General features: G+C 34.6%; 1 protein-coding gene across 2 annotated transcripts in view; it reads left to right on the top strand.

Moving 5' to 3' along the window:
* The window catches only part of LOC106876022 (dynein axonemal heavy chain 10), a 183667-nt gene that overhangs the window by 97836 nt on the left and 72732 nt on the right, over positions 1–13099 (top strand). For both annotated transcript variants that reach the window (XM_014924396.3, XM_052968399.2), the window contains exons 45-49: positions 2580–2738; positions 4001–4322; positions 6320–6408; positions 8331–8481; positions 9781–9869. In XM_014924396.3, the coding sequence (XP_014779882.2) occupies positions 2580–2738; positions 4001–4322; positions 6320–6408; positions 8331–8481; positions 9781–9869 (810 nt within the window). The remainder of the gene's footprint in view (positions 1–2579; positions 2739–4000; positions 4323–6319; positions 6409–8330; positions 8482–9780; positions 9870–13099) is intronic.

The following is a 13099-nucleotide window of genomic DNA, read 5'->3' as shown; positions in this document are numbered from 1 at the left end:
AGAATAAATGGGAGGAAAAAGCCTGCCAAATGTTGGCCCAGTAGAGGGACCAGCTAGCCGAGTAGACAGCACCCTGGTAGATAAAGCAATTAAGGATATGAAGTCAGGAAAAGCCCCTGGCCCATCAGGAATCACTGCTGAGATGCTTAAAATATCTGGTGGTGTGGGTCATGGCCTAGTCACCCATATTGTAAACCAGGTAGTTTATGAAGGAGTCATACCCAATGACTGACGAAGCAGTGCTATAGTCAACTGCTACAAGGGTAAAGGTGATGCTTTAGATAGAAATAACTACGGGGGTATCAAATTTCTGGATCAGGTGATGAAGGTCACAGAGAGGGTCATAGCCCAAGCCCAACTATATAAGGAGAGAGTCTACTTAGATGAGATGCAGTTCGGTTTTGTGCCAGGTAGAAGCACCACTAATGTTATATTCCTGGTATGGCAACTGCAGAGATAAACCCCTATACTTGGCTCTTGTTGACTTGGAGAAAGCCTTTGACAGGGTCCCCCAATCTCTTATCTGGTGGGTGATGTGGAAACTGGGGATTGATGAGTGGTTAATAAGAGCTTACAGGCCTTGTACAGGGATGCCATTAGTAAGGTAAGAGTCGGCAATGAGTATAGCGAAGAATTCCGGGTTGAAGTAGGAGTTCACCAAGGATCAACCCTCAACCCCCTCTTATTCATCATAGTCCTCCAGGCAATAACAGCAGAATTCAAGATGGGCTTCCCTTGGGAGCTCTTCTATGCTGATGACCTTGCTCTCATAGTGGAATCACTACCAGAATTAGAGAAGAAATTTCAGAAGTGGAAGCAGAGACTAGAATCGAAGGGCCTTAGAGTCAATGTTGCAAAAACCAAAGTCCTAGTAAGTAGGAAGGCGAACACATTACAAACCCCTTCAGGTAGGTGGCCCTGTTCGATCTGTAGAAAAGGTGTAGGTAGAAATTCGATAAAATGTACCCAGTGTAAGCTATGGACGCATAAGAGGTGCAGCAACATCAAAGGAAGCTTAACCGAGAAGATAGCTTTTGTGTGCAGCAGATGTACAGGGGCAATAAACACCACAGATGCTCAGAAAACTGATTCCATCACATGCCAGGGGGAAAAACTAGAAGTACTTGATAGCTTCTACTACCTAAGTGACCAAGTCTGTAGTGGGGGTGGATGTTCAGAGAGTGTTACCACTAGAATAAGAATAACCTGGGCAAAGTTCAGAAAGCTCCTACCCCTGCTGGTGACAAAGGGCCTCTCGCTCAGAGTGAAAGGTAGATTGTATGATGCATGTGTGTGAACTGCCATGCTACACAGCAGTGAAACATGGGCCATGACTGCTGAAGACATGCGTAGGCTCGAAAGAAATGAAGCTAGCATGATTCACTGGATGTGTAATGTCAGTGTGCACACATGACAGCATGTAAGTGCCCTGAAAGAAATGTTGGACATAAGAAGCATCAGATGTAGTGTGCAAGAGAGATGACTGCACTGGTATGGTCATGTGCTACATATAGATGAGAGCTGTGTGAAGAAGTGTTACTCCTTAACAGTGGAAGGAGCTTGTGGAAGAAGGAGATCCTGGAAGACATGGGATGAGGTGGTGAAGCATGACCTTCGAACGTTGAGCCTCACATAGGCAATGACAAAAGACCGAGACCTCTGGAGATATGCTGTGATTGAAAAGACTAGACAAGGAAAGTGAGATCACAGCCATAGCCTACAACAGTGTCACATAACCAGCCCATTTAAAAAGTACTTTTGAATTGTCGGGCGACATTTCATGCTTGAGGAGACCTATTGAGTCAAGTAAATCAAAATCAAATCAAGTAAATCAAGTCAAGTAAATCACAATCAAATGGAAATTGTAGTTGTAGCCATTACCAGTGCTAGTGACACACAATAAGCACCATTCATTCATGCATGGATCACTGCCAGAACTGCCTGACTTCCTCCCCATGCCAGTGGTACGTAAAAAGCACCATCCAAATGTGGTCAATGCCAGCCCCAACTGGCTCCTGTGCCAGTGGCACGTAAAAAGCACCAGCTGAACATCACCAATGCCAGAGCTACCCTACTGGATCCCCGTGCTAGTGGCATGTAAAAAGCAACATCCGAACATGTTCGATGCCAGTCACCCCTGCCCCAATTGGCTCATGCGCTGGTGGCATGTAAAAAGCACCATCCAAACATGGCCGATGCCAGTGTCACCTGACTGGCTCCCATGCCGGTGGAACGGGAAAAGTACCCACTACAGTCTTGGAGTGGTTGACATTAGGAAGAGTTTCCAGCTGTAGAAACATTGCCAGATCGGATTGGAGCCTGCTGTGACCTCTTGGCTTTCCAGTCTCCAGTCAAAAAGATGATGATGATGATAACTTTGTTTCCTTTTTCCAATTAAAGGGAAAACTTCAATTCATTAAGAACTTTTACATGTTTTTAGGTATATCACCTACTACCTCTATTGACTAATAATGTGGCAATAATTTTGATAGTGCTGTAGATGCATAATATAAGTTCTATATTTCTCCCTTAATTTCTTTGTTTTAGAGTCAGTAAAATTTTTAAACTTCTATTTTTAGGAACATATACGACAACTTATTAACGTGGATTATAAAAAATATCATGACTATGTAATGAGAGATCCAATTCTATTTGGTGACTATGCTAATGCAATGGATGGTATAGGATTCTATGAGGATATTCAAGATCTGGAAGCCTGCAAAGATTTGTTTCAAGAGGTAAAATCTAATTTCTATTCTCAGAAAATATTCTGAGGGATGAAAGTGGTGACTACATAATCTATTCCTCAGTTAACATTTATGAACAGATAAAATAAATTATAATTTGGTGTTATCAATAAGAAAGATCCAGAAGTATAAAAAATATTGTGCTATTTTCTTCCTTTGCTGCATTTCTGTGATGTGTTAATACAGTAGTAAAGAATGATGGAACTATTAACTTTTATTGAGTTTTCAATTATGCTTTTTTTTTAATTAGTACCTTCTCCATTTATTGTAATAATATATAGTAAAAAGTGGTATAGATGGAAAAGGAAATTTATAGAAAAAAATTAAAACACATTACAGTTGGACATGCACAAGTAGGATCTTTTCATCAGTTGTCAATTACTAATCATAACAGTTTCAGCACCTAAGACAATATTGTTTAGTCTGTCAGTGCCCACTGCTCATTAAAGTTGCAAAGATAGAGAAGTGCATGCAAACATTGATTAAAAGGAAGTTAATATTTCATATCAAATTTTTCACAGAAAGTACAAAACATAAACAGGGAGATAACAATGAATGGTCTTTTGACCTGGACAATGAATGATATCATGTGAGAAATCTAGCTACTGTAAAAATAACAGGAGAAAAAGACTTAGAACAGAAAGAGAAAGCAGACAGATATGCTTTATGGGATGGAAGAGAGGCAGGGGATAGAAGCAGGTGAGTAAAAGTAGAGTGATTGTGAGAAAAAAGGTGGGTGAAAGAAATTGGGGAACTGGGAAAAGGTGGTGATAGGACTGCATAGATTCATAAAATAGTGTTAATAGAAATAGAAAGCAGAAGGTTACAAGTTCAATATAGATTCCAGGTTAGTTCAGATTGTCCTAGAGTCTATAATAATTAAATTGTGGTGTAAATGTGAGCTCAAAGATGAAGTTAATTTGTTCAATCATCAATAATAAAAAAATTATTTTGTTTGAACTATTCTCTAAAACACTTTAAAGTTTTTTTTTTTTAAAGTAAACTTTTGTTTGAATGGTTTTGCAAATTCAGACATTGAGCTGAGTTGTGAGAATTACCAGGATATACTTTATAAAGCTAATCTCTTAGATTTGAACAGAGGTTACCACCTACTTTCCAGACAGGAAACAAGAAGTTTATTGTCATGCCTTAGAGCCAGTTGATGTTTGAAACAAAAACCTATGTCTGGTGGCTTATCACAATTAAACATATAGTTGTTATATTATTTCAAGTTCTTTCTTTTCAATTTTCAGTTATTGGAAGAATACAATGAGAGACTTATCCCAATGAACTTAGTTCTATTTAATGATGCTTTAGAACATTTGACTCGAATCCACCGCATACTTCGCATGGATCAAGGCCACGGTCTGTTGGTTGGTGTTGGAGGCAGTGGTAAGCAGAGTCTGTGTCGCCTTGCTAGTTTTGCTGCTGAGTGCCAAATCTTTAAGATAACACTCTCTCGTGGATACAATGAGACTAGCTTCCGAGAAGATTTGAAACTCTTGTACAACAAATTAGGTATGGAAAATCAGAAGATGGTATTCCTTTTTGCTGATCAAGATGTTGCTGAAGAAGGTAAGTATCAGATACAGATATTATTGAATGTGAGAGGCAGTCATGGACTTAACTTTCTTGTTTCCAATTTTATTAAATTTAGAAGCATTTCTCAGTCTTTCTTCGCCTCAAAAATATTTCAAATATATTTCTGGAACATAGAACATTAGCAAACTATTAATATTAATATTTCTTCTCAATAAGATTAATTATTTTTTTTTATGTTCCTTAAAGTTGTTGGTGTTATTTCTGTTGGGTAGCTGTAATCAATTTCTGTTTGCATTAAGGAAACCAATAACCTGATTTAGAAGCAATTCATAGGTTCATCGCTTAGAGTATGATGATGTATAAGAGTTTGGCATTTTGGTATTGGATATGTTTTGCTGTATGATCACTGTTTTGACTTTGACGATCTGGTATTTATTGTTGGCATTCAGTCCTATAATTTAAGTCTAAAAATATGCAGTATTTATTGTCATTGCTATCATTATATTCAGTGTCATTAAAGATGAGCAATGTCTTGAGTTTGAAGCAGTAGTTCTCAAACTGAAAAATACCAGCCAACCTTAAAAGATGATAGTGAAATTCTTTTGATATCTTCTGCTTCTTAAGATAAAATTGAGTTTGCATCCATATAATTCTTTTTTCTTCACCATGGTATTTAACAAGTTTAAAAATTTTGAAACCATCATAAGATATTTATTCACTCCTTTTTTGTAGGGTGCTGACCCATTATGGGCTAAGGTATAGAACTGCAGATCATAAAGTCATAAGTTTAGATCTTACTACTGTCAATATGTTTGCTCCCCCAAAATGCACCCAATTCTGCTCCAGTTGGTCTGTGCAAGACTGAATGGTGAGCTGTAAGAAATAGCATTTAACTGTAAAACAATTGCTCCAACAAATAAACCATTTCATCCATACAAGCATGAATGTAAAATATAATGTAAGACAAAATATAAAACAAAAAAAAAATGGTTTTCTCTGCTTGTATATACGGGATGATAGTAGTGTATCAATTTCTTCTTTTAGATTAGTGCAGTAAATAAAGTAAATTACTTAACTTTTACTTTTCAGAGATATCCATTATCACTGAGTAGATGTTTAACTTTATTGATCATGTCCATATCCATGTGAAGATTCTAGTTCAGTACCACTACTAAAGAAATATTCATCAGTTAACCCTTAAATGGTAGAATCATAAGTTGATGTATTATTAGAGAACAACAGATATTATCAATTGATGTTTCAAAAATTTTACATGTATATGACCATTATCAAAAGAAAGTGTATATATCATGGTATTTTTGATAAGGAGATTGTAAATTTTATTGTGCAAAAGACTAACAATTATTATAGATTTTGTACTCATTTAAAGCGAAAATAAGTTTAAAATTTACCTTTAAAAGATTTGTTTTTGCTTTTTCCCTGTTTGGCATACACATTCATGCAACCCTTTCCAATCATTTCAGGGTTGAAAGGCAATTAATTATGACATGTAATTTATGACATTTTCTGCTAGCTTAATTAGAATATTGTTAGTTAGGTATTACTTGGGTCACAATACTTCACTAAAGTTTAAAAAAATAAAATCTATAAAATTGTAATACCAATGTAACTTTTGTAAGCTGATTCTTAACTCCGTTTTTACATTTTTTTGGCAAGTAGCTGAGCAGAACAAATCTAATCTACCTCAGGCTATATTTCCAGTGATCTGCTAAGTAAATTGAGGCACATAAAATTAATTGTACTGTCCAAATATTCAAAGAAATACCTATAATAGATTTAAACTCGAAATGTTTAACCTAATAGTCATATTGTCATATCAAGTCAGCGATTTCATGTCTATATGCGACACTGATGGTGATTTATGAAGTGCTGAAACTTTTGTTTATTAATTTGGATGTGTGAAACCTTCTTAACTGATTCTCTTGGGCTATTTATTTATTGAAATCATGAAATAATTGCATATTCCAATACAATTATAATGACTGGTAAGTGCTTGTCTCTTTCTACAGCATTCTTGGAATTGGTAAACAATATGTTAACAACTGGCATGGTACCGGCTTTGTATACAGATGAAGAGAAAGATGCAATTATATCACAGGTATGAATAAAAAACAAGGCAGACATTTTTTTTTAAATCAAGTAATTCTTGAATAAAAATTTTCTTTGATATGTTACCATAATTGTTGTTTATATAATATAAGGAGAGAACAAATAAGATACTATATTTTTGTACTGATGGAGTTCACTAAAATATTCTACTGTAAATTTTGTGCTGTGTTTCCAATGTCTCTAAGTTTGAGTAAGTCTACTAGACCACAACTTTTATCTTAATTCAAGTTTGATTTTTGTCTTAATTATTTCCCTCTTCATTGTTATTGTTTTTTCTCAGCACTCTTTTACACAGGATATGCCTCTGTCTTTCTTGTCGTCCTTGCATACAGGCATGTCCCTTGTATTCCTCTTCAGCTAAGCATTCCTAATCTTGTGAGCCTGTAAGTGCCAGTGCCATGTAAAAAGCACCCATGTCAGTACCACATAAAAGCATCCAGTACACTCTGTAAAGTGGTTGGCATTAGGGAGCGCATCCAACTGAAGAAACCATGCCAAAAACAGTCATGGAACCCAGCCAGCACTTCAGCCGACCAGGTCTTGCCTACCCATGCCAGCATGGGAAATGGACTTTAAATGATGATGATGATGTTTGTTGTTGTTTGTTATAGAATGCTGGTTGCTACAGTGTGGTGGCATGTACTTTGTGTCTACAATAAGGTTTTTTGATTCCCAATTTGAATGGTTTTAACACCAATTGCTTTTACTCTCAAGAAAGGCATGAATGTTATAACTTGCAAGATATCGTTTTTTGAAAATCTCACCTTCCATTCTTAGGCCCCCCCCCCCAAAGAAACAGTTGTTCAAAAAGATATGACTTATGCTAGGTTAAAAAAAAATAGATATTCATTGCTGCTAAGATAAACTTGGATAAAAATTAGGTTAGTTCTTAGAATAGTGGACTTCACAGATGCCATTGCTATGAATCAAAGAGATATTGTGTTATGGACCTGATCAATGGATATTCATTAGCAAAGTAGATGCTAAAAATGGTAACATCAATGGTGACAATGATGACAATAAGAATGATTATGATGATGCTAATTTTTTTTACTAATTCTATGAACAATTTCACTGTAATGTATGATAAAGACCTAGTTTTTAGTTGTATTGGCTGAAGCAATCTAACTTGCAGTAGAGCTTGATTTTTATATTTGACTAAACCATTTAATCAGTTATTATTTAATCAGTTATATTTCTATACAATCATTTAATCAGTTAATATGTTTCTATACAAGCATTTAATTTCCTTATATATATATATATATATATATATAATTTTAGGGACAAAATCCAAAATTACAGGTAAAAAACTCAATTAAAATCAATTTATAAAAAATTAAAATTGAATTGAGCCTTATAGATAAAGTATATATAAAATATATAGTTTTAGGGAAAATAACCAATTTTCAAGAATAACCAATTTTCATGGTTATTATTTTGATATTATGATATGTTTTTAATAATTTTTCTATCTTTATATAATAAGTATTTCATATTAATTCATTTGGTACTTATTGTTGGTTGACATATATGTCTAATTATTGTTCTACTTACGATCTGACGAGTAGCTATATTTTTGAATAGAATTTATTTTCGATAATTTCAATTGATTTTAATCGATTTAAATTTCTTTTCTATTTGAAAATTGGTTATGAAACACGTGTAATCTTTTTATTATATTTATCTTATGATATTTACTTTACTTTATATTATACTCATTTATTGTGCTTTTAATTATTAATTTTTCTATATGTGATAGTGGATTTTCATCGATGAGTTCTTGAAAATTGGTTATTTTCCCTAAAACTATATATTTTATATATATATATATATATATATATATATATATATATATATATATATATATATATATATATATATATATTAATTATTGTTCTGTTGTTTCAGGCCCGTGCTGAAGCAGTGGCTTTAGGACTCTCCCCAGCACGAGAATCTATATGGCAATTTTTTATCAGCAAATGTTCTGATAACCTACACATTGTAATGTCAATGTCCCCAATAGGAGACACTTTGAGAACACGCTGTAGAAATTTTCCTGGTAATTATATGGAGTTTTGAAATATTTAATTGTTTTTAGAACTGATTTGTTATCATGTTTGATGGGCTCAGGGGAGATTTTAAATAAATGATATGTTTAGGTATTGAAATGTTTTCAAGTATTTGGAATATGGTAGGTAAACTGAATGTTATGTTTCTAAAACTGACTGATAGAAGAGTACAATATACTTTAAATATATTTTGCAGGCTGAGGAATTTAGATGCCTTACAATTAGTATATCATGTTTTGAAAGATTTGGGAGATGGTATGGTTAAGAATTGGCAAGTAATGTATTTTGTGGACGATATATTCAGACTAAACAGGAATGAAGCTAGTATGCTCCATTGAATATGCAATTTTAGTGTACATATATGACCAAGTGCTAGTATAGTGAGAGAAAAGTTGGGCATAAGAGAAATTAGATGCAGTGTGCAAGAGAGAAGATGGCACTGGTGTGATGCATATGGATGAGGACAGTTGCATAAAGAAGTGCCAGTCACTTAAAGTGGATGGAACTTGTGGAAGAGGGAGACCCAGGAAGACATGAGACAAAGTATTGAAGGTTGATCTCAAGATGGAGGTGATAACAAAGGACTGAAATATCTGGCACCTTGCTGTGTTTGAGAAGACCTGTCCAGGACAACAGAATTGATATCCTAAAACCACCTTAGTAAATGTGCAGAGCTCTGCCCCACCTCCATTCTCATCACTCATTAAGGTTTTCCCCCTCACATCTCATACCCTAACAGGATTAAGAGTAAAAAAAGGTGATTGAAAAAAATGGAGAGAAAAAATGTGTAGGGATTAATGGTTCAACATGATGAAATTGCCAGAAGAAAGAGGTTGAATGAAAGGGAGATAATGACAATGACCCAGACAAACAAATTTGCTCTTGCGCATACATGTGTACATGAGAATAGTGAGTGTGAGTGTGTATGTATCAATGGGGGTGAATGTGTGAGTATGTATGTGTGGGCAAGCTGAAAAATATGTGGATCTGTGTGTGTGTATGTGTGTAAGTGACCCACTGCGTATATTATGTGGAGTGATGTGCATTACATGTACTGGTATGTATATCTGGGTGCGTATTGATGTGTGTATGTATGTGTGCAAATGCATTGGCCTGGGTGTGCGTGTATGTGTACAAGTAACCAAGTGTATGTATGTATACTTATTTAAAATAAAAAGATATTATGAAGGGAAAATTAGTGATCAATTCTATGTTGTACTTGAATGTATAAATCTCCTTGTTAATTTGTGTATTAATAATCTTTTATCATTGTTATTGTTTTTATAAAGGTATTGTGAACAATGCCAACATTGATTGGTATTTTCCTTGGCCCCGTGAAGCATTGTCATCTGTAGCTAGTGTGTTCATAGCTGCTGATGTGAGTATCTTCTAAATTGGTGTTATCTACCACCACCTCATCATCATCATCATCATCTTCTTCTTCTTCTTTATCATCATCATCATCTTCAGCATCATCATCATCATTACTCTGATCATGATTGTCGTCATTCTCATAATCAGCATCAACAATCGACATCATCATCGTCATCATCATCATTTTGTTCATTGTTGGGAAGATTTTATGCTATAATGGTTATTACTCCAGACTCTCAATCCAGTAATCTGATTTCAAATCATGGTGGAACATTATAGAAGTGGTAGTAGTGGTGGTGGTGGTGGTGGTGGTGGTGGTGGTAGTAGTAGTAGTAGTAGTAGTAGTAGTAGTAGTATTTATTATAAATTTCATAACAGACAACACACCATTATGATAAACAAAATTACATATTAGTACTTTATATACAATAGCAATAGTATTGTTTTATTTTCTAAGTAGGTAACCTAATTAGGCTTGGATAATGCTTAGATTGTGTTGTCTGGTTTTGGGAGGTTCTGTGGCATATGTGTGTGTGTGTGTGTGTGTGTGTGTGTGTTACTGTCTCCTTACCTTGACATCATATGATTGTTGTTAATAATTGTCACCATCATACAAGTGGTGTCCTTTGTTGCCAATATTCAATGTCAAGGTATGGAAAAATATTACCTTGCCTGGAAACAGGTGAGGGTTGGTGACATGAAGGGCATCCAGCTGTAGAAAATCTGTCTGAAAAATCTGTTTGAACCATGTAAGTATGGGAAAGTGGATGTTAAACAACAACGACGATGACGAGGAGGAGGAGGAGGATTACTCAGTCGTATGATATAAATAAGCCAAAAGTAAATAAGTAAATACATAAATATAAATAAATAAAATAAAATATAACAAAAAAAAATGCACTGCACATATTCTGTGCAGGAACATTTTTATATGAATAATGCAACAGACATTCAAGGCAAGTTGCTTGCTACACACGCTAAAACAACACTGAAAATGATTTTTATAAAAATTATGAAAACAGATATTATATATTAGTAGTGATTGATATACTAACAATAAAACAGTGCTGAGCAATGGAGAATCCTACTTCAATATAGTCAGTTGATGTTAGAATTTGTTGCAAAATATTCCTCAAATACTGTTTGTTTTTGATGATGATGATGATAATAATGGTGATGGTGATGGTGATGGTGATGATGATGATGATGATCGGAGCACTGGGCTCAATCTCATTGAAACTTCGAAACTTCTTCAGGCAACTGGAAATCCCATGCAAGATTGATGTCTTGCAAAAAGCAGCCTTATTGGGCACAGCACACATCTTAAGGAAAGTATTATCCGTCTGAGGTCCTAAGCATTTCGCCCAACATGCTAATGATTGTCAGCTCACCGGCACAATAATAATGATAATAATCCTAAAGATCTGAACAGATGGATAGAGGAAATAGGCAGAAAACCCAGTTTAGTATAGCTCCAGAAAATAGTGTTATTAGGGACAACTAGGGTACTGAGAAGGGTTCTTGACACATAATGTTACATGTAGCCTGATGTTAGGAAATTTTCTTATCCAACAGTCTAACCTGTTGAGCATATATGAAATACTACTACTACTACTACTACTACTACTACTACTACTACTACTAATAATAATAATAATAATAATAATAATAATAATAATAATGATAATAATAAGAAGAAGCATACTCTGGGATATGCCAATACACATAGAGAAATTAAGGCTAATAGGCCAGATATAATAGTTGTCAGAGATCATCAAGAAAATAAATGCTTTCTAATTAATGTCTCAATACCGACAGATAATGTTTTTCTAAAAGAAATAAAGAAACTTTCAAAATACAAAGATCTGGAAATAGAGGTAACTTGTATGTGGAGCCTAAAAACAGACACAATTGCTATCATAGTAAGTGCATTAGGTATAATAAAAAAATATTCAGACAAATAGATAACAAAAACACCAGGACTTACGAATATATATAACATACAGAAAATGGTACTATTAGGCACTGCACACATCCAACATAAAACACTTTCAATACAGTAAAAATAAGAGCATCACAACAAACTACAGCACATACCCAAGGCACACAGTGCTGCACTTGGTAGTGCAGTGAAAGCACATGATAAAAATAAGACTACTGAATGATAATAATAATAATAATAATAATAATAATAATAATAATAATAATAATAATCCAAACTAAAACTAGAACAGCAACGGACCATGATAAAACAATGGCAAGAAAAGCCCCTACATGGTAAATACTGGGCTAAACTAAATGCGAAAGAAATAGACAGAGAAAAATCCCAGCAATGGCTGAGAAGCTCAGGACTCAAAGCAGAGACTGAAGGATTTTTAATTGCTGCACAAGACCAGAGCCTCCCCACTAGAAATTACCAAAAACACATAATGAAAATAAATATAACAAGTAACTGTAGAATATGTGGAGATCGACAAGGAACAATAAATCATATTATCTCTGGCTGCCCAGTCCTGGCTAAGAAGGAATATATTCACAGACACGACAGAGCTGGGACCTATATACACTGGAAGCTATGCCAACACTATGGAATAACAACAGAAAAAAGATGGTATAAACACAGGCCAGAAAAGGTCACAGAAAACGAGAAAGCAACCATACTCTGGGATATGCCAATACACACAGATAGAGAAATTAAGGCAAATAGACCAGATATAGTTGTCAAAGATCATGAAGAAAAAAAATGCTTTCTAATTGATGTATCAGTACCAGCAGATGACAACGTTTCTCTAAAAGAAATGGAAAAACTTTCAAAATACAAAGACCTGGAAATAGAGATAACTCGAATGTGGAATCTAAAAACAGAAACAATTCCTATCATAGTAGGTGCCTTAGGTATAATAAAAAAATATTCAGACAAATACATAACAAAAATACCAGGACTTACAAATATATATAACATACAGAAAATTGCACTACTGGGTACTGCACACATTCTACGCAAAACACTTTCAATACAGTAAACATAAGAGCACCACAGCAAACCACAGCACATACCCAAGGCGCACAGAGCTGTGCTCGGTAGTGAAGTGAAAGCACGTTATAAAAATAAAACTACTGAACAATAATAATAATAATAATAATAAAGGTTTCAAATTTTGCTATAAGGGCAGCAGTTTTGGGGGAGGGGATGAGTCGCTTACATCTATCCCAATATTCAACTGATACTTACTT

Source organism: Octopus bimaculoides, chromosome 1, assembly GCF_046866305.1.
Source record: "Octopus bimaculoides isolate indiv1 chromosome 1, ASM4686630v1, whole genome shotgun sequence".
Classification (NCBI taxonomy): Eukaryota; Metazoa; Mollusca; class Cephalopoda; order Octopoda; family Octopodidae; genus Octopus; species Octopus bimaculoides.
Note: the sequence above shows the minus strand (reverse complement) of the source record. Positions and strands in the feature narration are given on the sequence as shown.